The 22530-nt window shown below is 48.1% G+C and overlaps 1 protein-coding gene across 3 annotated transcripts in view; it reads left to right on the plus strand.

Moving 5' to 3' along the window:
• The window catches only part of LOC146817848 (amine sulfotransferase-like), a 315351-nt gene that overhangs the window by 85716 nt on the left and 207105 nt on the right, over window positions 1–22530 (plus strand). For all 3 annotated transcript variants that reach the window (XM_085611313.1, XM_085611315.1, XM_085611314.1), the window contains one exon: window positions 12884–13010. In XM_085611313.1, coding sequence (XP_085467439.1) covers window positions 12884–13010 — 127 coding nt within the window. The remainder of the gene's footprint in view (window positions 1–12883; window positions 13011–22530) is intronic.

Below are 22530 nucleotides of genomic sequence, written 5' to 3' on the forward strand. Positions count from 1 at the left end.
GCAGGTCTGTATGCGGGGTGCCTAGTAGACTGCCAAATATATGAGGTTAAGTACCTTTCATGGCGGCACGCGGGTGCGGTATCCTGACTCGTCAGCCAATCGCTCGAGGGAGCTTTAAATACACTTTCAACGTGGGTCGCACTCCGCTGGTCATACTAGCAAGTAGCCCCATAGGATTCTGGAGAATGAAGTAGCAGCGGCGAGTACACCTATGCTACAAAGTATAAACAATAAATGCCATCCCTGGACACGTGTTTAGAGGTAGTTGCCTCTCGTCAGCAGGGAGCAGGTCTGTATGCGGGGTGCCTAGTAGACTGCCAAATATATGAGGTTAAGTACCTTTCATGGCGGCGCGCGGGTGCGGTATCCTGACTCGTCAGCCAATCGCTCGAGGGAGCTTTAAATACACTTTCAACGTGGGTCGCACTCCGCTGGTCATACTAGCAAGTAGCCCCATAGGATTCTGGAGAATGAAGTAGCAGCGGCGAGTACACCTATGCTACAAAGTATAAACAATAAATGCCATCCCTGGACACGTGTTTCGAGGTATCCAGAATCCTATGGGGCTACTTGCTAGTATGACCAGCGGAGTGCGACCCACGTTGAAAGTGTATTTAAAGCTCCCTCGAGCGATTGGCTGACGAGTCAGGATTCCGCACCCGCGCGCCGCCATGAAAGGTACTTAAACCTCATATATTTGGCAGTCTACTAGGCACCCCGCATACAGACCTGCTCCCTGCTGACGAGAGGCAACTACCTCGAAACACGTGTCCAGGGATGGCATTTATTGTTTATACTTTGTAGCATAGGTGTACTCGCCGCTGCTACTTCATTCTCCAGAATCCTATGGGGCTACTTGCTAGTATGACCAGCGGAGTGCGACCCACTTTGAAAGTGTTTTTAAAGCTCCCTCGAGCGATTGGCTGACGAGTCAGGATACCGCACCCGCGCGCGCCATGAAAGGTACCTAAACCTCATATATTTGGCAGTCTACTAGGCACCCCGCATACAGACCTGCTCCCTGCTGACGAGAGGCAACTACCTCGAAACACGTGTCCAGGGATGGCATTTATTGTTTACACTTTGTAGCATAGGTGTACTCGCCGCTGCTACTTCATTCTCCAGAATCCTATGGGGCTACTTGCTAGTATGACCAGCGGAGTGCGACCCACGTTGAAAGTGTATTTAAAGCTCCCTCGAGCGATTGGCTGACGAGTCAGGATACCGCACCCGCGCGCCACCATGAAAGGTACTTAAACCTCATATATTTGGCAGTCTACTAGGCACCCCGCATACAGACCTGCTCCCTGCTGACGAGAGGCAACTACCTCGAAACACGTGTCCAGGGATGGCATTTATTGTTTATACTTTGTAGCATAGGTGTACTCGCCGCAGCTACTTCATTCTCCAGAATCCTATGGGGCTACTTGCTAGTATGACCAGCGGAGTGCGACCCACGTTGAAAGTGTATTTAAAGCTCCCTCGAGCGATTGGCTGACGAGTCAGGATACCGCACCCGCGCGCCGCCATGAAAGGTACTTAAACCTCATATATTTGGCAGTCTACTAGGCACCCCGCATACAGACCTGCTCCCTGCTGACGAGAGGCAACTACCTCGAAACACGTGTCCAGGGATGGCATTTATTGTTTATACTTTGTAGCATAGGTGTACTCGCCGCTGCTACTTCATTCTCCAGAATCCTATGGGGCTACTTGCTAGTATGACCAGCGGAGTGCGACCCACGTTGAAAGTGTATTTAAAGCTCCCTCGAGCGATTGGCTGACGAGTCAGGATACCGCACCCGCGCGCCGCCATGAAAGGTACTTAAACCTCATATATTTGGCAGTCTACTAGGCACCCCGCATACAGACCTGCTCCCTGCTGACGAGAGGCAACTACCTCGAAACACGTGTCCAGGGATGGCATTTATTGTTTATACTTCGTAGCATAGGTGTACTCGCCGCTGCTACTTCATTCTCCAGAATCCTATGGGGCTACTTGCTAGTATGACCAGCGGAGTGCGACCCACGTTGAAAGTGTATTTAAAGCTCCCTCGAGCGATTGGCTGACGAGTCAGGATACCGCACCCGCGCGCCGCCATGAAAGGTACTTAAACCTCATATATTTGGCAGTCTACTAGGCACCCCGCATACAGACCTGCTCCCTGCTGACGAGAGGCAACTACCTCGAAACACGTGTCCAGGGATGGCATTTATTGTTTATACTTTGTAGCATAGGTGTACTCGCCGCTGCTACTTCATTCTCCAGAATCCTATGGGGCTACTTGCTAGTATGACCAGCGGAGTGCGACCCACGTTGAAAGTGTATTTAAAGCTCCCTCGAGCGATTGGCTGACGAGTCAGGATACCGCACCCGCGCGCCGCCATGAAAGGTACTTAAACCTCATATATTTGGCAGTCTACTAGGCACCCCGCATACAGACCTGCTCCCTGCTGACGAGAGGCAACTACCTCGAAACACGTGTCCAGGGATGGCATTTATTGTTTATACTTTGTAGCATAGGTGTACTCACCGCTGCTACTTCATTCTCCGGAATCCTATGGGGCTACTTGCTAGTATGACCAGCGGAGTGCGACCCACGTTGAAAGTGTATTTAAAGCTCCCTCGAGCGATTGGCTGACGAGTCAGGATACCGCACCCGCGCGCCGCCATGAAAGGTACTTAAACCTCATATATTTGGCAGTCTACTAGGCACCCCGCATACAGACCTGCTCCCTGCTGACGAGAGGCAACTACCTCGAAACACGTGTCCAGGGATGGCATTTATTGTTTATACTTTGTAGCATAGGTGTACTCGCCGCTGCTACTTCATTCTCCAGAATCCTATGGGGCTACTTGCTAGTATGACCAGCGGAGTGCGACCCACGTTGAAAGTGTATTTAAAGCTCCCTCGAGCGATTGGCTGACGAGTCAGGATACCGCACCCGCGCGCCGCCATGAAAGGTACTTAAACCTCATATATTTGGCAGTCTACTAGGCACCCCGCATACAGACCTGCTCCCTGCTGACGAGAGGCAACTACCTCGAAACACGTGTCCAGGGATGGCATTTATTGTTTATACTTTGTAGCATAGGTGTACTCGCCGCTGCTACTTCATTCTCCAGAATCCTATGGGGCTACTTGCTAGTATGACCAGCGGAGTGCGACCCACGTTGAAAGTGTATTTAAAGCTCCCTCGAGCGATTGGCTGACGAGTCAGGATACCGCACCCGCGCGCCGCCATGAAAGGTACTTAAACCTCATATATTTGGCAGTCTACTAGGCACCCCGCATACAGACCTGCTCCCTGCTGACGAGAGGCAACTACCTCGAAACACGTGTCCAGGGATGGCATTTATTGTTTATACTTTGTAGCATAGGTGTACTCACCGCTGCTACTTCATTCTCCGGAATCCTATGGGGCTACTTGCTAGTATGACCAGCGGAGTGCGACCCACGTTGAAAGTGTATTTAAAGCTCCCTCGAGCGATTGGCTGACGAGTCAGGATACCGCACCCGCGCGCCGCCATGAAAGGTACTTAAACCTCATATATTTGGCAGTCTGCTAGGCACCCCGCATACAGACCTGCTCCCTGCTGACGAGAGGCAACTACCTCGAAACACGTGTCCAGGGATGGCATTTATTGTTTATACTTTGTAGCATAGGTGTACTCGCCGCTGCTACTTCATTCTCCAGAATCCTATGGGGCTACTTGCTAGTATGACCAGCGGAGTGCGACCCACGTTGAAAGTGTATTTAAAGCTCCCTCGAGCGATTGGCTGACGAGTCAGGATACCGCACCCGCGCGCCGCCATGAAAGGTACTTAAACCTCATATATTTGGCAGTCTACTAGGCACCCCGCATACAGACCTGCTCCCTGCTGACGAGAGGCAACTACCTCGAAACACGTGTCCAGGGATGGCATTTATTGTTTATACTTTGTAGCATAGGTGTACTCGCCGCTGCTACTTCATTCTCCAGAATCCTATGGGGCTACTTGCTAGTATGACCAGCGGAGTGCGACCCACGTTGAAAGTGTATTTAAAGCTCCCTCGAGCGATTGGCTGACGAGTCAGGATACCGCACCCGCGCGCCGCCATGAAAGGTACTTAAACCTCATATATTTGGCAGTCTACTAGGCACCCCGCATACAGACCTGCTCCCTGCTGACGAGAGGCAACTACCTCGAAACACGTGTCCAGGGATGGCATTTATTGTTTATACTTTGTAGCATAGGTGTACTCGCCGCTGCTACTTCATTCTCCAGAATCCTATGGGGCTACTTGCTAGTATGACCAGCGGAGTGCGACCCACGTTGAAAGTGTATTTAAAGCTCCCTCGAGCGATTGGCTGACGAGTCAGGATACCGCACCCGCGCGCCGCCATGAAAGGTACTTAAACCTCATATATTTGGCAGTCTACTAGGCACCCCGCATACAGACCTGCTCCCTGCTGACGAGAGGCAACTACCTCGAAACACGTGTCCAGGGATGGCATTTATTGTTTATACTTTGTAGCATAGGTGTACTCGCCGCTGCTACTTCATTCTCCAGAATCCTATGGGGCTACTTGCTAGTATGACCAGCGGAGTGCGACCCACGTTGAAAGTTTACCAGCTGATAGTCAAGGAGAGGGGGGAGGGATGAAGCAGTGATAACAACCATAAAAGATGAGCCAGCACAGACAAAAGCAGTGAAGGAATAGAAGTATAGTGGGGCAGAATGAAGTGCTAGAGAAAGTAAAGCAAATGTTTTGCATGGTTGGAAGAAAATGAAGACAGAGGATTCTGAATTGCATCCTCCTATACAGGTGTAACATGAAGTGCATTAACAAGGCCATTTATTTGTTATAAAGCACTGAATGCTTTCACCGGCATGTAAGGATGGGGATTTTGACACTGCCAGATCCAGGCCATTTATGTATATCTAGCACACAAAAAAGAGATTACGGTTGCTGTCTGACATGATGAGGGAGGAAATGTGCTGTTCATGGTTATTCAAACTGTGTTTTGAAGACGTAGCATGCAGAAATCAAACCAGTAGAAGCTGGAGAGGCACTGACAATGTGTTGCCTTTGATGTGATGGGGCCATTTAAAAGAGTACAGACACAGGCCCGCTTACAAACAGCCTAGTAAATGGGGCAGGTTTTCCCCATCCCCAGAGTTCCTGATACCCGGGGTAATGGTAACCACAGAGGTGGGTCACAGGGTCAAGACTGACTTGCATATGGCTGGGTTCAAACTGTAATGCCATGGTGAGCAAAACAACGATGGAATTAGACCCAGATCTCTGTACTGGGGTGAATGTATGACATTGTTCTGCATTCTGTCCATGAATTGTTCTTTTTGCATAGGTCATATCGAGCCAATTATGAGTTGACCTTTGAAGGTCCTGTAAGAGATGCAGAATTACAAGGGGAATCTTTTATTATTCGTGCCAGTTCCCCTGGTAATACCTTAGGTTGGGCCACTCTTTCAGGAATGGTTTTGGGCTGCTTTGAGCAGCAGAAAAATTGGGCTAAATGTAAACAAAAACTTCATAATTCTGATGAGGCTGCTACCTGCTTTAATGATGGCCACCGTCTTGTTTTGTCATCAGTAGATTACAGATAAAGGTTGCTAGCAGTAGCATCTGTTCAGTCAACTACTACATCACAGATTTTGGAGTTCTTGGACAAAGTGTTCAAGAGGGAAGTGCTGTTAGTGATTGTTATGGATCGAGTGTACAGCTGATGGCTTCAAAATCTAAAAGGTTTATGAGGGATTGTGGTGCTGAATACTTCATCACTCAGCAGGTGTACTCAGCTGCTTGAACTCCAATCTAGTGAGCTCAAGCCAAGCAATAGGGTCCATTGTACCATAGCCAACTCTTCCACACTACTAGTTTGTAGATGTTGTGTAAGGGGTATTGATTGCACCCCCGGTATTGTGGGGCGGGAGCGGTCATGGTCTAGGTCTGGGGTGCAGTTGAAGTCCCCAATCTAGTAACTGGGTGCCAGAGTGTTGTGTAATATTGCCTGAGTCAAAGAGTGTAAAAAAGGGGCCTGCTTGGTATTGGGGGTATACAGCGATATGTCGAAGGCAGCTGAGAGGTCTAGGAGGATGAGGGCTGCGGTTTCTCCATTGTCGAGCAGGGTTCTGATGTCGTCAGTGGCAGCGATGAGGGCGAGTTCCCGGAGCTGTGGTTGCTGCGGAAGCCAGACTGAGGCGGGTCGAGGTAGCCATTGGTTTCGAGGAAATTGGTCAGTTGCTTGTTGACTGCTTTCTCGGTGACCTTCGCCGGGAAGGGGAGCAGGGAGATGGGCCGGAAATTCTTGAGGTCCTTGGGGTCTGCTGTCGGCTTCTTAAGGAGGGCGTTGATTTCAGCGTGTTTCCAACTCTCAGGGAAGGTGGCAGATTCGAAGGAGCTGTTGATGATGTCTCGGAGGTGGGGTGCGATGATGGTGTCTGCTTTGTTGAAGATGTGGTGAGGGCAGGGGTCGGATGGGGAGCCGGAGTGGATGGTGTTCATGATCTGGGTGACGTCTTCGGTGTTGACGGGGGTCCAATGACTGAGGAGGGCGGTGGGGGGCGTTGGTTCTGCGGCTGGTGGAGGCGTCTGGTTTGCGAAGCTGTCGTGTATGTCGGCGATCTTGCGGTGGAAGAAGGCCGCGAGGGAGTCGCATAGGTCCTTGGAGAGTTCCTTCACGATGCTGAAGAGCTCCTTGCTGTTGTGTGCGTTGTTGTCTATGCGCTCTCTGAAGGCCGTTCTCTTGGCGATTCGGATGAACTGGTGGTGTTTGCGTGTGGCGGTCTTAAGGGCCTCGAGGTTTTCTGCAGTCCGTTCTTGGCGCCAGGCTTTCTCTAGAGTTCGGCGGGATTTTTTGGAGTCCTTGAGGTCTGTGGTGAACCAGGTGGTTCTCCTGCTGTTGTGCTTGTTCGGAGGGTTCTTGATAGGGGCGAGGGTGTTGGCGCAGTTGCTGATCCACTGTGTGAGGTTTCGGGCGGCGGTGTTGGTGTCCGAGGCGTTGGCCGGGGGGCCCTGGGCGAGGGCGACGGTCAGCTGGTCAGTGGTGACTTTGCTCCAGCATCTTCGGGGGATCTGCGGCGGTTGGATGTGTGCGGTGAGTTTCTTGTAGGAGAAGTGGATGCATCGGTGGTCAGTCCAGTGGAGAGTGGTGGTGTGGCCGACCGTGACGTTGGTGCTGGCGGAGAAGATGGGGTCCAGCGTGTGGCCTGCGTGGTGGGTCGGGGTGTTCACTGGTTGCTTCAGTCTGAAGTTGGAGAGGTTGTCAAGCAGGGTGGTGGTGTTGTTATCGTTGTTGTTCTCCAGGTGGAAGTTCAGGTCCCCCAGGAGGATGTAGTCTGTGGTGGCGAGGGCGTGCGTGCTGACGAAGTCGGCGATGAATTCGTTGAATTGTGGGCGTGGACCCGGTGGTCTGTAGATGAGTGTTCCTCTGAGGGTGGTCTTGGGGTCGGTGTGGATCTGGAAGTGTAGGTGCTTCTGCTGAGAGTTTCTTCGGTGCTGGACGTGACTCTGAGGGTGTTCCTGTGGACGATAGCGATTCCTCCTCCGGTCTTGTTGGTACTGTCCCTCCGGATGATTTTGTAGCCGTCCGGGATGGCAATGGCGATGTCAGGGGCCGAGGAGGCGTTCATCCAGGTTTCCGTCAGGAACGCAACGTCCAGGGCTGTTGAGTCGAGGAGGTCCCAGAGTTCGATGGCGTGCTTGTGTACAGAGCGGGTGTTGAGTAGGATGCACTTGAGGTCGTTTTTGTTTCCTGGGCTGGTGTGGGAGGCGGTGGTTCGGGTCCTGGTGTAGCAGCAGTTTCGGCAGGAGAATGGTCCATGAGTGAGCTTCGGGTGGCTTGGTAGCAGGCAGTCGAGTGGCCGGTGTTGAGTGCGCGGAGGGTGGCGGCTTCGAAGGTCCGTCGTGCGTGGTGGGCCTGTCGGGTGCCAGGGGTTCTGGCGCTGGGCGCGGTCCAGGCGCCGACGGGCTTGCCTCTGGGGTGCCTCTGGCGCGCCAGCGGCATGCCCGCTGCGCGCGGCCGCGCAACGGCCTGCATTAAGAAGGGGTGGAGGGAGGGAGGAGCAGCTGGGAGGTGGGTAGCAGGAGCCAACGGGAGGGAGGGGGCGGGGCCGCAGGGGATGCAGCGGCAGGAAAGAGCGGGAAGCGGGCGGCGGGGAAAGGAGGAAAGGACGGCGAAAAAAGCAAAAAAGACAAGGAGGCAACTTTATTCACTCGGGGGGAAGCAGAGGGGAGCAGAGGCAGCACAACGGGGGATCACGAAAAACGGAAAGAAAGCGAGGTAGACAGGGACACAACGCAATCAGATGGACAGAAAACAAGCACAGATGAGCAGAGAGAGTGAAAGAAGACAGAACACAATCGGATGGACAGAGCAAGCACAAATGAGCAAAGAAAGAGAGAAAGTAGACAGAAACAGGCAGAGCAATACTTACAATACTTACAGCCCACCACTGGGCCACCAGGGATGAGGCGCAGGCGGGAGCCTGTGGGTGGAGGAGGGCCTCGAACTTCCAGCAGTAGCAGCAGTAGCGAGGGGCACAGCACCAGCAGGGTGTGCTGATGCGGCGGGGGAGCGGCCTGGCCTGAAACAGGGTCAAGGGCTGCTTGAGCATTGCTGTTAGGTCAGGGGCAGTCAGGTGTGTCTCCTGGAGGAGCGCTATTTGAATCCGCCGTCTTTGTAAGTATTGAGAAACACGGTATCGTTTTTTGTGACCTGCCAGCCCACGTACATTCCAGGACATCAACAGAAATGGGTTTGTAGCCATTACCACTTTGGTGGCCATTGTGATGTGTGTGTGTTGATCACTCCAACTCCCTTACCGAATCTTCACCCCCCCCACACAAGTCTCACCGCATGTCATGCATAATGAAAAACTATATTAAAAATAAGTGACAAAATATATAGGAAATTTCCAATTCCGAACTCCCGTTCCCCGACCAGTACACCAATGAGCGACTAGTCATTAGCACTTTAATGCAATATGAACAAAGTTATATAACTTTCTATAACAGTGTATTTCACAAGTGAGGGTAGCTAGATGATCATAGCAGTGGCCCAGCGTAAGCGTGCACTCAGTCCACAGCCAGCGCATCAACATTAGCTTTGCTTACCCAGTCAACAGCAACCATAATTGTGAAACATTTATATCAACGGTTTTTACCAAATCCAGAACTCCAGCCTTAATCCAGTCCTAAGCTGATTGAGGTGTTATGAGTGGCCCGTCCCCAACAGTTCAGCAATCAGCGAGGCAGACACTTCGAGGGATTTATCTGGTTGATTCTCAGTTTCAGCTCCAGTGGGGGAAGAGGCCACCATGCATCACTCCATATCGTCTACCACCTGAGCCCTCTCCCTAGCCACCTGTTCCTTAGTTGGCCCACGAGGATGGTGCCTGTTGCGTGGTTTAGGGTGTCTTTGTACTTTCCAATCAGGAGGAGGGTCTATCTTAACCCCAGAAGAGGATGTGATATCTCTGCATTCCAACCAAGACTTGGCATCTGTTGAGCAAGAAGGTGGGGCCCTCCTGAACAATCTTGAGCGTGGCAGTGAATTGCAAAGCATATTTAATGCCATTTTCACGAATGCATTTCTTCACTGCTATGAAGGAGAACCTGCGATGATGAACCTCTTGCGTGTAATCAGTGTAAATGTGCATTTTCGATAGTACACGGACCACTGGACCATGTTACTTGCAGGAATTGATCCCTGCCTCTGTAGTTACAGAGGCTGGCAACCACTGGCCATGGGGAGGTATCCGGAGGGAGAGGTCTCCCAAGTACTTTATGAGCACGTTTGACAGAAAAGAAGGATAACTGTCTTCCCTGCAATATCATGTTTACAAATCAGTCTTCAAGGTACGGTTCCATATCTGGGCCCTCCACCTGTTCCAGAGGGCCCACAATCCTCACATTGTTCTGCCTTGATCTGCCCTTCTGATCATTCACCCTTTTACAGAGATATTCTAGCTCTTTCTACATGTCCCGAAGGTGCATGTCGGAGTCTGCTACTGTGTGCCTCAAAGCTACCAACGTTGATTCCTGTTTTCAACACAGTCTTTGTTTCTTATAATCTTCTTTGAGGATGCTCATGTCTATGCTTAAGGCATCTATTTTGGGTTCACGGGTGAATTTAATATCCAACATAGCCAACAAAAGTTCCCCAAATGGGAGGGGGTTGCTTAGAGAGCGTGGCCACTAGGGATGAGCCCGTAGCTTCAGTAACAAACAAGGTGTCTTCACCCCACCCGGGTGTCAGCCGTTGTCAGTGGGGTTTTGTCGGTCTTCGGGTTTACTATTGTGTGTGTGATATATGTTGTTTTTTTTTAGTACTCCATTTGATAATGTTTAAAACTAAGACAAAGCAGTCCCTGCACCTCTGTGATTCAAGAATTAGTTATTTTGTATGATCAGCTGATTGTCATAGTAAAACTGTCTGTGCGCGCGGGGATGCTGACCAGTGTCAGAGGGTCTCAAAATAATAGGCAACACAGTAAGGGCAATAACCATCCAGTATTAGTGTTGTCCAAGCATTCTGCCCCCTGTCGGGTTACCAGAATCCCAGAGGCCCTACTGGGTTGAATACGCAGAGTATATGATTACTGGCCGTAGACGGTAGTCACTACAGGGGATATATACTCAAGAATGCTGTGTAACAGGTATGGTCTGTAAGGATCATTCATTTTGAGCGGCAAATAGGTACTGAGAGCAATAGCATGTAGCTTTACCTTGTTCAGGGCTCTGCAGGTGTCCAATACATGGCCAGGTCCAGGTAGCCAGGGCCCTTGGGAGAAACCATAAGCGGGTAGATCTATTATCTATTCTGACCTCATTAGGACAGCTAGATGGCAGGCCGAACACAGGGTGGCAGCGGGTCCGCTGTGTGCGGTGCCACGCTCAGGGTGGGCCAAAGATGAGGAATGGTGATAGTCCGCCCAGTGCCATGCATACCCCCGACTCCTCCACAGGCCAGTGGCTTATCGATGCGTCGTTGCACGTCCCCGTGGAGCGCGGGTGCTTGTGCCTCTTCAATGATGCATGGCAAGGCCTCCTCCACACTAGGTCAGCCCCAGTATGATGGCGCTGTGTCTCGGCACCCACAGGTTTCCTGTTGACTTGAACAGTCGCGGGGGGGACCCGCTTGCTTGCATGTACACTCACTGATCTTTATGATGCTCAAGCCTCAGCAGAGTAGGAAATTCCACATAAGGCAACAATCAGCTCTCAAGAGTACTCCAGGCAGGCTGTCTTGAGTCGACATGCCCCCTCCGCTCTCAGGTGTTTCTCTCCATGCACCACAGTCTCCTATCGCGGCACCCGCCCAGTGATGGGGCCGCGCTGCAAGAGGACCGTGTTCTAGGTCTCACACTCGAGCAGCATGCCCCATGTCCAGAGCGGAGAAATAGCTATAGCACTTGTGCATTTCCATCACTCTTTTCTCTTCCTGTAAGAAATTTGGCCCGGGCAGTGATTGATGATGAGTCACAGTTGAATCTCGACTTTGCAAGTTATTCCATTCCCCTTCGAGGTCTCAGTGGTGGGTGGTCAGAGTCCTCAAGTGCACAGAGACCCACACTGAGTTCCCTCTAGTTCCACCGTGCCACACGGCTGTCTCTCACCAGTCTCCTGCCCACAAACCCAGGCCTCCTTGGTAGTTCAGCCCTGGCTCCAGTAATGCAACGTGGCCTACGCCCCCACCACACTAGAACTCTGGATCTTGGGCGGCTGTGGCTTTCAGTCCAGAGGTGCGGCAGGAAGGGTCCCCCACACAATATGGGGTAATTCCGGACCAGGGTGCATGATTAAAACTGGATTCTTAGGTGGCCCAGGACCAAGCTCACTAGAGTATGTCTTAAACGACTGCCATCTTGGCCACGCTCCCACCTTTGGTGACTTCTAAATGGACTTAAAGGGGATAACTGAACCATCAGACTTAAAACCATGCCTTAAATTCTTCTCTTGTTCACACTTTCTTGTGGCCTCAAATGTGCTTAAATATGACTTTGTCCCAAGACAGGTCTTCATCTAGGAGATGATTCACTCAGCCAAAGATTCTAATTTACTATTGAAGAGTCCAAGTATTTCCTCATTAGACTGTGTTATTTTAGTAGTTGTTACCTATTTAAAATCGTTTTACACAGTTTGCATTTGGAAGCAGATCGAAGCGATTTACCAGATTCATATTGTTCCTCTGTTTCATCAATCCTAATTTTGATAATCTTTGAATTAGCTTTTAGCTATTGTTTGGACCTGATCTCCCCTTGCTACACTGAGTTGCTAGTTCCAAATAATTCTGAAGAGCTGGCTGGCTCCACAATCGGAAAACTGGGCTGCCAGTGACTGTTGTCCCACCCTATTTCGGGAGCACAATGGTCGCTAGACTTTCCTTTCATACCAAAGCATCTACTAAATTGCAAAGATGTCTATGCTGATTATAGAGCACTTGCAGACATAGGTAATTATATTCACTCCTTATAATTGGATCCAGGTCTTCCAGCAGATTCTGCCACTGAGATGCGTTTATTGACAGTTCCTCTCTCTGCATTACTCATCTAGTTCAACACATGAGTACATGTGCCCCAAGCTGTATCATTGACATTGCAATAGAAAACCTGCCACTAAAAACCCTAAAAAATGAATAGTGATTCTATAACCTTCAGGGTAAAATGTTGACATTCACGATACACCTTAAACAGCAAATACATGGGAGCAGGCAGTAGAAAGGTATAAGGGAAAAGTCAGTTAGTAACCTGCACTCCTAAACAATTCAGTGCTTAAGGGGTTTCTTTTGGAATATAGAACAAAAACTTTAATAACATGGAAGTTTTGTTTGTTCTGTGTTAAACAGTTCTTATCTTTCATATTTTTCTACAGGTTATCTATGTAGCCAGAAATCCGAAAGATGTTATGGCTTCGTTCTACCATTTCGAGCACATGATCAGGCAGGCTCAAGAGTCACCCAATTTTGAACATTTTTTGAAGAAGTATTTAGCTGGACATGGTAATAATGTATTTTCTTATGTATCAGATATTGTTAAGTAAATTACCTTGTTGATTACCTCCTTCATTGAAAACTGGTCTTTGGTCATCTGTGTTATCAAATTTATCTATCATGCATTATTATTCATTGTCATTTTTTAATGTTTCCATGTACACTACATTTACTCTGTACAGAAAAAGAGCACAGTTTCAGACATCCATTTTAAAACAAGTTTTGCAAAGCCAGTAGACCATGGAAACTGTCTGGTAACTGCTGGGCGATGCTGGCCCGAAAGAAAATCCCTTAATGAAGCAACAACATGGAAGCTGGGTTCTTTTAGTGAACAGACCACATTAACAGAATTAAGCTGTACCTTCAAAAACAGTGTTATTAAAGGGAGTCAGAAGATGACATTTGTGTTGTAAATGGTAAATATATAAGGCATACACAAAAAATATAGCACAGCAGATACTTTTGATAGTAGACCAGCACTTGAGTTGCTGCTATAATAAATCCTATAGGTGCCCACCTCTATTTTGTAAGCAATAAAAGCTGTTCATCCAATGACTTGTTACTATGACAGCAACATAAAACACATGAATGGGCATAGACAATGATTCAGTATCATTTTGCCTACATAAAATGTTAGGAAGCCAAACTGCACGTACTCTCTAAAAGAAAAAGCTATAAATCGACAATTCAAATGTCGTTTTGTCAACAAAGTAAATACATAATACAGCACTCACTGGCTCTCATTGATAAGCCACGTCATATCACATTTGTAGTCTAAGAAAAGATCTACTTGATGCTCCATGTTGATAACTGGGCTTCTTTGCAGATGCCCCCCTTTTTCCCTCAATTAGAACTGCTAAATGCTGCTTTTTGACTCCGATAGTGCACTGGGACCTGATAACCAGACTGCAGTGCCAGGGCTCTTCCCCCTAAAAATAATGTGAATTGGTACACCCAATTGGCAAGGTACTTATTCCCCTTATAAGTCCCTGGTATATGGTACCAGTGGTACCCTGGCCAAGAGTGGTAAATAGGTAGCCGGGGCTGTAGCACTGTATTGTGTCACACTGTGTGACCCAAGTAAAAATGTGTCTGCAGGTCTGCCATTACAGTCTGCACAATCAGCCTGTCTACTCGAGAGAGACCCTGCACACACCACGTGCCGCAGGTTCACTATTAATGCCTTAATGTAAGTAAGTCACCTGTAAGTTAGGCCTCCTATAGCCCAGGAGACAGGGTGCATTCTTTTAAAGGTGTGGATATATATATTCAGACATATATACCCCTACAGTAACCCTGTAAAGAAAGGATTACTTTAAGTATCTGGTGGTCTATATAGAAAGATGGGCTGTCTACAGAGCAAACTCGAGTTAGCCAGCTCCATTATGGTACCATCGAATTGTGTTGTGTTTGGACTCGAACATTATGCTTTTTCACCCCAACAGGATTCTCGTGTCGAGGGTGAGCTGGCATGCATGCAGGTGTCAGCCTGAGTGGGTTCCCGCCTAATGTTGAGTGCTCCAGTGTCTTGGCAGGCTTCCCGAGCCATTTGCTGCCAAGACAATAGTCTGCCCCCCTGGTGGGTTGTGCTTGCACTTCCCCAGGATGAAGACAAAGGCCTGGGCAGGAAGGAGGTCACACCTCCTCCCTCCCAGGATGGCTAGTGCCTCAAAGGTTTTCACTGCCCTTGATCTGTTATTACCGTGACCTCCACTCGAGGACAACGCCTTTCCTGTGCCTGCTGCTCAGGCAGGTGGGAAAATTAGTTATTCAGGAGGTGATGGTGAACAGCTCATAACCTGACCACCTAAAGTCAGAGATCAAGGAGGGGGCCCAGGCCAGCCTCCTCCAGTCTCTGACGGGCACAGACGGGCCTGCCCTTGGCACAGGTGCAGCCTGTGTGGTACTTTGAAATTTGGGACCGCGTAGGTGGCAGGGCCCTACCCCTGCCTATTCCGGTATTAGCGACCCGCGAATGGTCAATGCGGTATGTACAAGTGCTTTGTATAACGTTTTAGCTATAAATGCACTGTGTATACGATATTATACATTGACTACGTGGGTTCCATCTTAGAGCGGTGGCCATCTTATGGTTGCCCTCACATAGGCTACACATTACGAACAAATATGGGCCTTTAGAACACATGTGCCTTATTTGACTTCTCTGTGACCTGTGCAGCTTGGCTCCGCTGCCCCAGGTCAGTCCGGTCTCACGAGCTCCCCGTCCTACGGCCACCTGTGATTAGCATCAGGGTTTGACACACCATAAAGCCTTTTCATCCCACACAAGCCTCCGGCTAATCTCTTTCACACCTGACTTTTCCTGCTTTATGGCTTGTTTTACAAACAGGAGATGCCCGTGTTTATTGGGGCCTGTTGATATCTGATGTGGGATCTGAGCCTCGCTGGGTAAATAATTGTGGGCTGGCTTAACTGGAATGTGGGATGGTCATCATGACTCTGCCTTTTCGTTTGTAATGGATACATGTGAATGACCATACCATAAAACAAGGAATGTGTGCCTGAAGCATGATATTTTGTATTTAAGGAGAAGCCCGTTTCTGTAACTTTAAGCAGTCTCCTGAGAACATACATTGTGTTGTACTTCTCGGATACCTGTAATTGGTCTGCAGCCAATAAATCGATCTTTGACTTCACGTAGAAGACTCTGTGTTTCTGTTGGTCTGAAACAGGAAGAACCCGAAGTCTTAGGGTGTGTTCCCCTGCACCGCTGGGCTTAAAATTCCCAGTACTTCAGTTGGCGCCCAACTCGGGATGATTTCAGCGGTACCGGTCCAAGCCAGAGGTTCGTGAGGAGCTTCGTGTGGAAATTCTGGAGGAAGGCCGCCACTTCATCGACCCCTGCATGTCGACGTGGTCCGAAAGTCTTTTCTGCGAGGTTCTCCGCGTCCCGACGGCTACGAAGGACTGCTGCCCTGATTAATCGCCCTGTTTTGGACCCTTGATGATTTGGTAGAGCGAAACAATCGAGAGAGTCTTCTGGTGACGCCATCGATCATCGATATTCAGTTAAGTATAAGTGGAGCGTCTCCCAGTTTGTTTGGTATCCTTCGGGATTTTTGGTATCCTTCGGGCTCACTTTGATTTGGAGCTTGCAAGTCCCAAAGCCAGAGGACTCGTGTATTCACGAGACTATCGTAATCGATAATCCTTTGAAGTTTGAAACTAGACTAGTGAGCGAAGATGCCTGGTTCTAGTGTATTTGGAAGATTGTTTTGTTTGGGTTGTGGAAGGGATTTCCAGTTAGAGGATTCATGTCCGGTTCCTCCAATTGGAACTCCAACCTATGAGCTTTATGTAAAACATGGCGTGGGCCCCATTGCATATAATGAAGTATGGATCCGATACACCAGAAAGGACGGTGTTTTAAAATGGCCCCAAAATGGTAGTTTCGATACGGATATCTTAGATAATTTGGAAGTTACATTGTTTAAAAAGAAAGCCCGGCCGGCGATGTTTGATTCTTTCCGCCTATGGCGAAAGGAAGCCAAACAGAAGGAAATTAAGCTAGCGAAAAGGAATAAGAGAGAAAGAGGTATGTCAGTGATGCAAGCAGCTTTGCAATTTAAAGATAATGAGCAGGAACAAATGAATGAGCAGTTGCATAGACAGCGCAAACTAGGGATCGATAAATGTTACCCTGTTTTGTCACCCCTTGTGCAAGATGAAACAAAAGAAAAAGAGAAAGATTCCCTAATGTCCCATTTGCTAAGTTCGCCACCCCCGTATGCACAAAATGCCACAGCGCCTCCACAGCTTGTAAATGTGCAGCCCCCAGTAAATATGCCGCAAGCCTTCTCACATCCGCCAGCTCTTTCTCAGCTGGCTCCTATCCCTGCAGTGCAGCCCTCTCAAGGGCCGCCAGTTGTGTTACCTATTGCCCCTGCGCTTCCTGCGACTTTGCCTAGTATGTCAGCTGCCTCCCCTGGCGCTCCTTCTTACACTACCCAGGTACCTGTATCTGAATCCGCTTTTCTTCCCTCTGTCTATCCCCCTGTTTCCGCCTCAACTTCTCCTTCAGCACGACAACGACTAGCTAATGTAGTTACTAGTTTAATGTCGCCTCTCTTTGGGTCATCTAGTGCGACTCCTGGTTTACAACGTAAGCAATTGCGCAGTCAGCTGCCTGGTCCTAACGAGAAAGAGGTGTTAGATAATCTGGTGCGTAGGTGGATTTGTTTCCCTTCACTCTATAATGTGGAATCAGTTGTTAACGTTTTCGACCAATGGGATGTCCCAAAACAGAGATATGTCTTTGACAAAATGTGTGAATGCCTCTGTGAGGAATTGGAGGATCATGGTTCAAGCACAATCCCGCAGGAATTGTGTCGAGTACGATTTGATTTCGACAAAGGTGTAATTGTGGGTCCCGATGTATATAAAGCAGTTGCGATTTTACTGTCCTTCAGAAATGGCGATTGTCAGCAATCATTGTTCGAACAGGAATTCCCTGTGGGGAAAAAGGTAAAAGCGCGCCAATATCCGATGCATGAGGTTCCCCCAGTTTGGAGACCTGCTGAGCCAAATGCTGTTCCACCTGTCTTAGCACATTTTCAGCGTGTTTGGGTACATGTCCCATGGAAGCGTTCTGAGGTGTTAGCGCTTAAGCAGACATTGCCTGACCCCCGTAAAAACCCTACAGGATATTATAAGGAGTTATCACAAACTGCAGAATCGTGTGTCATGAATCTGGCTGACATAGATATGTTGTTTGGGAATGTGGTTCCACAGCCTTTATGGGGATCCATTCGTAATGTAGATCACGCTGCAGAATTGGGTAACACATGGGCTAATATTATTGCTGCAGACGCTGGCCAAGTTGGTGGCGCGAAGCCTGACCCTTTGGTAGCAGAACTCCCTGGTAGAATTATTACCTACATGAAAACTTTAATGCCCGCGATGCGCGTGAATTGGGATAAACTATCTGCATGCAAGCAGAAGAAAGATGAGACAGTGTCTGATTTCTTTACAAGGTTTGAAGAAACGTTTATCGACCACAGTGGTCAAGACATGAGTACTGAAGGTGGCCAACGGTTATTTGTTGATAAATTTGTGCAGATTCTACTTCCCGAGTTGTGTAAGAAATTAAAAGATTCAGAAAGTTCTTGGGCTGTTTCCTCTCTAGCGCAAATACTGGCTACTGCACAGTATTATGAAAATAGAGATAAAGACGAGAAAGATAGAACAGATAAGAAAACGAAAGAACTAAAAACGAAGGTCCTTTTACAGCAGGCTTATCCGCCACGTGGAGGACAGAATAATTATAGGCAAACCCAAGGTATCTATCAGCAACCCCAACAGTTTCAGAATAACCAGCAAATGAATGGGTATTATCAACCACGTATCCCTGTAGGTCCCAATCAATGTTCATATTGCAGAGAGGAAGGTCATTTCAAGTATAGCTGTCCTAAGTTAATGCAGCGTACTAGTAATGCGTATGGCGCAAGAGGTAGAGGTGGTCAACAAGCTCCTAGAGGTAGAGGGCGTGGAAATGCTCCCCAGAACGCACGTCCTCTTCCGCCTCAAAATACCATAAATAGCTTTGATCAGCAAGCCAACGCGACTGGTAATACAGCTCATTACTATAATAATGATTATTATGCAGAAGACGACAATGTGGAAGGTAATGATTTCTAGGACAGCCGTAGACAGAGAGAGGGAGTTGTTTCAGTGCCAGTGGATCAGAGTGGACCATATGTTAAAGTAACTACAGCGGGTGTGACAGAGCCCTTTCTGCTGGACACTGGTGCTGCAAAGAGTTCAATCATGCATTCAAAACTCCCTGGCGCGCCATTGTCTGGCGAAATGAATGTTTCAGTAGGTTTTTCTGGCGCCCCTGTTAGGAACCCGATTTCTAGTCCTATGCCACTTTCTGTTGGACCTTGTGAGCTAAAAGCACCCCTCATCCTAACGACAGGATGTGGTGAAAATCTGCTAGGATTAGATTTGCTAAAAAGATTGCATGCAACGCTATATTGTTCTCCCTCAGGAGTACAACTTACATTAGGTAAGAAAGTGATTTCCCCAATGTATTTGTCCAAGAATGCAATGCCACCTGAGTTGTCATCCCTTCCGGATGTCCTTTGGGCTACTGGTCCCAATGATGTGGGTCTTTTGGAAATACCGCCATACGTGGTCACTTTAAAGGCCAATGTCAGATTGCCACGTATTCCCCAGTACAAGATCTCCAATGAAGGTCAGAAAGCGTTGTTAGCAATTGTCAGTGATTTGATTAAAAAGGGTGTAATTGAAGAGACAAGAGGCAACGTTTGCAATAGTCCTGTTTTACCTGTCTTAAAACGAACGGACCCTTCACAGCCACCTGTTTACAGATTTGTGATTGATCTTAGAGAGGTTAATAAGATTGTTGTTCCTCAGTTTCCAGTTGTCCCTGATATGAGTGCCTTGTTAACTATGATTCCAGCCTCCGCTGCATGGTTCTCAGTGATCGATCTAAAGAATGCTTTCTTTAGCATCCCAATTGCAGAGGAGAGCAGAGACATTTTTGGCTTCAGTTTAGGAGGTCGAAGCTTCCGCTTTAAACGCGCTCCACAGGGCTACTGTGAAAGTCCATCAATATACAGTCAGGCTTTAAAAGCGCAGCTTGATGCACTTGTTTTACCTAGTGGTGCTACCCTCATTCAGTATGTTGACGATTTGCTAATCGCCGCGGATACTGAAGAGATTTGCAAAAAAGCTACATTGTCATTGTTGCGTCATTTGTCTGCCTTTCATCACAAAGTGTCTCTCTCAAAGATGCAATATTGTCGACAAGAAGTGACCTACTTAGGTCATCTCTTATCGAAGGAGGGAAGGAAAGAATTCAAGCTATTGCACAATTAAGTGTGCCAAGAACACAGAGAGAAGTGCGTGCTTTCTTGGGCATTACTTCATACTGTAGGCACTGGATACCGAATTTTTCTTTACTGGCAAAACCTTTGTTAGCATTAACATGCAAAGACACACCGAATCCTATTCCATGGTCTGAAGAGTGTCAGAAAAGTTTTTTGAAATTACGTGATGCATTGTGTTCAGCTCCTGTGTTGGGTACCCCCGACTACAGTAAGCCTTTTACATTGTATGTTCACGAAAAGAACGGTTGCGCATTATCAGTGTTAACACAGCCTTTTGGCGACAGACCGCGTCCATGCGCATATTTTTTGTCAACCTTGGACCCGGTAGCGAGGGCATTGCCAAGTTGTCTGAGAACCACAGCCGCCGCAGCTATGTCTATTCGACAGTCTGCTGGACTAGTGATGGATAATACATTGATTGTTATGGTTCCACATGCTGTGGACACATTGTTAAACAGGACCAAGACACAGCACTTAACTAGTGCGCGATTGTCAGGATATGAATTGACACTGTTAGCAAATCATATACACATAGAGAGATGCAACACGTTGAATCCAGCTACATTATTGCCAATTCCAGCAGACCTAGATGAGATTGAGCAACATGATTGTCTGTTCAGAACAGAAGAAGAGACGAAAGGGAGAGTGGATCTTAAAGATACTCCCCTGACCGAGTGTGATGGTACCTTATGGGTGGATGGTTCATGTTTCAAGCTTCCGAATGGTGATACGACTGCTGCATATGCTATCACGACTTTGCACACGATTGTTGAAACTGCACGTGTGCCACAAAATTCGGCTCAAGCAGCAGAATTGATTGCCCTTACAAGAGCATGCGTGTTGTCTGAAGGGATGAAAGTGAACATATATACTGACAGCCAGTACGCCTTTGGCGTGGCTCATAGTTTTGAGCGATTGTGGAAAGAACGTGGGTTCCTGACTTCGCATGGAGCTAAGATTCAGAATGGCAAGTTGGTGAATGATCTCCTTGAGTCACTGACCCTACCGTACAAGTTGCGATTATGAAATGCAGTGCGCACAAGAAAATCACTGATGATGTTGGTCGTGGTAATGCGTTTGCTGATGAAATCGCGAAAGAAACAGCAAAAGATGTGAAGACTCGAATGTATGTTGCAGGCCCTGCAAGATGGGTTGGTGATGTTGGAGTGTGTGAAAACACGATAGAGAGTGTGAAGTCCCTTCAAGCTGAAGCCACAGAGAAAGAGTTGAGCAAGTGGAGAGAAAGTACGGGTAAATTGGATGAGAATGGTTGTTGGGTTGATTTGTCAGAACATCGGCGATGGTTGTTGCCTGATGCATATGTGCTTCCAGTGGTTACTATGGCACATGGAATGGCACATATCAGTATGAAAGGAATCTGTAAGTTGTTGGCTCCAGTATGGCAGAATGCTGGAATTCCCAAGTGTGCAGAGAATGTGGTCAAGAATTGTATGGTATGTTTGAAATACAACCCTGGTAGAGGAACCCCAACTCCAGCTGGTCATTTTGCGCCTCCATCATATCCATTTGAAGTTTTGCAGCTAGATTTTATCCACATGGAAAGGTGCAACAACTTGAAATATGTATTGGTTGTTGTTTGCGCTTTTTCAAAATGGATAGAAGCATATCCCCTAAAAGACAACACTGCTTTATCCACAGCCAAAGCCCTTGTGAAGGAATTTTTCCCTAGGTTTGGAATGCCAAGAATGGTGTGGAGTGATAATGGGAGTGAATTTGTGGGTCGAGTGATGAAGAATGTGTGTGAGGGATTAAGGATTAAGCAAAAGTTTCACGCTGCAAATCACCCCCAATCAGCTGGATTAGTAGAGTGCTACAATGGCACTCTAAAACTCAAGCTGGCCAAAATCCAGGCGAGCTCCGGTCTTAAATGGCTTGACGCTCTGCCTCTAGCACTCCTATCCACCAGAATGACCGTGCATTCACGAGTGGGACTTAGCCCATATGAAATAATTTTTGGCCGCCCGGCCAATGTATGGGGTGTGCCAAGACCGATGAAATTCAGCGAAATCGAACATCCAGTACTGCTTGATTATTTGTGTGAATTGACGGCTAAATTGCGTGTTTTACACCAACAGGTGCATGATACTCTCCCCCAGGCCTCTGAAGCTCCAGGACACCCTATTGACCCTGGCACGTGGGTTCTCATCAAGAACTTCCAGCGAAAGAGCAACGATGAGCCCCGTTGGATTGGCCCTCACCTCGTACTTCTGTCTACAAGATCAGCTGTTCGAGTAAAGGGGAAGAAGAATTGGATTCACGGCGCCCACATCAAGAGGATGCCTTTGCCTCTACCATATGACCAGTGGGTCCAGGAGGGTATCGCCGATTCTGAAACAGACACTGTACCTCGTTTTGTACCATTTAGTGATGCACGCGTAAGAGGCACAACTTCAGCACAAGAAAGTGACGATATTTTGCAAGAAGCCGTGCCACCGTCAATTCGATTGGACACCACAGAGCCTGAACTCTTGTTTCAAGATCAGACAGTACCTGGCCGTTTCCGCTACAACTTGAGACCAAGGCCTATGGACAAATAAATATTATTTTCCCTTACCTTTTTGTTTCTGATATCATAGCTCTCCCATCTGAAGGACTTTCTTGATTTTTGTTTTTCGAACCACCATCCGGGTTCA

Source organism: Triturus cristatus, chromosome 6, assembly GCF_964204655.1.
Source record: "Triturus cristatus chromosome 6, aTriCri1.1, whole genome shotgun sequence".
Taxonomy (NCBI): Eukaryota; Metazoa; Chordata; class Amphibia; order Caudata; family Salamandridae; genus Triturus; species Triturus cristatus.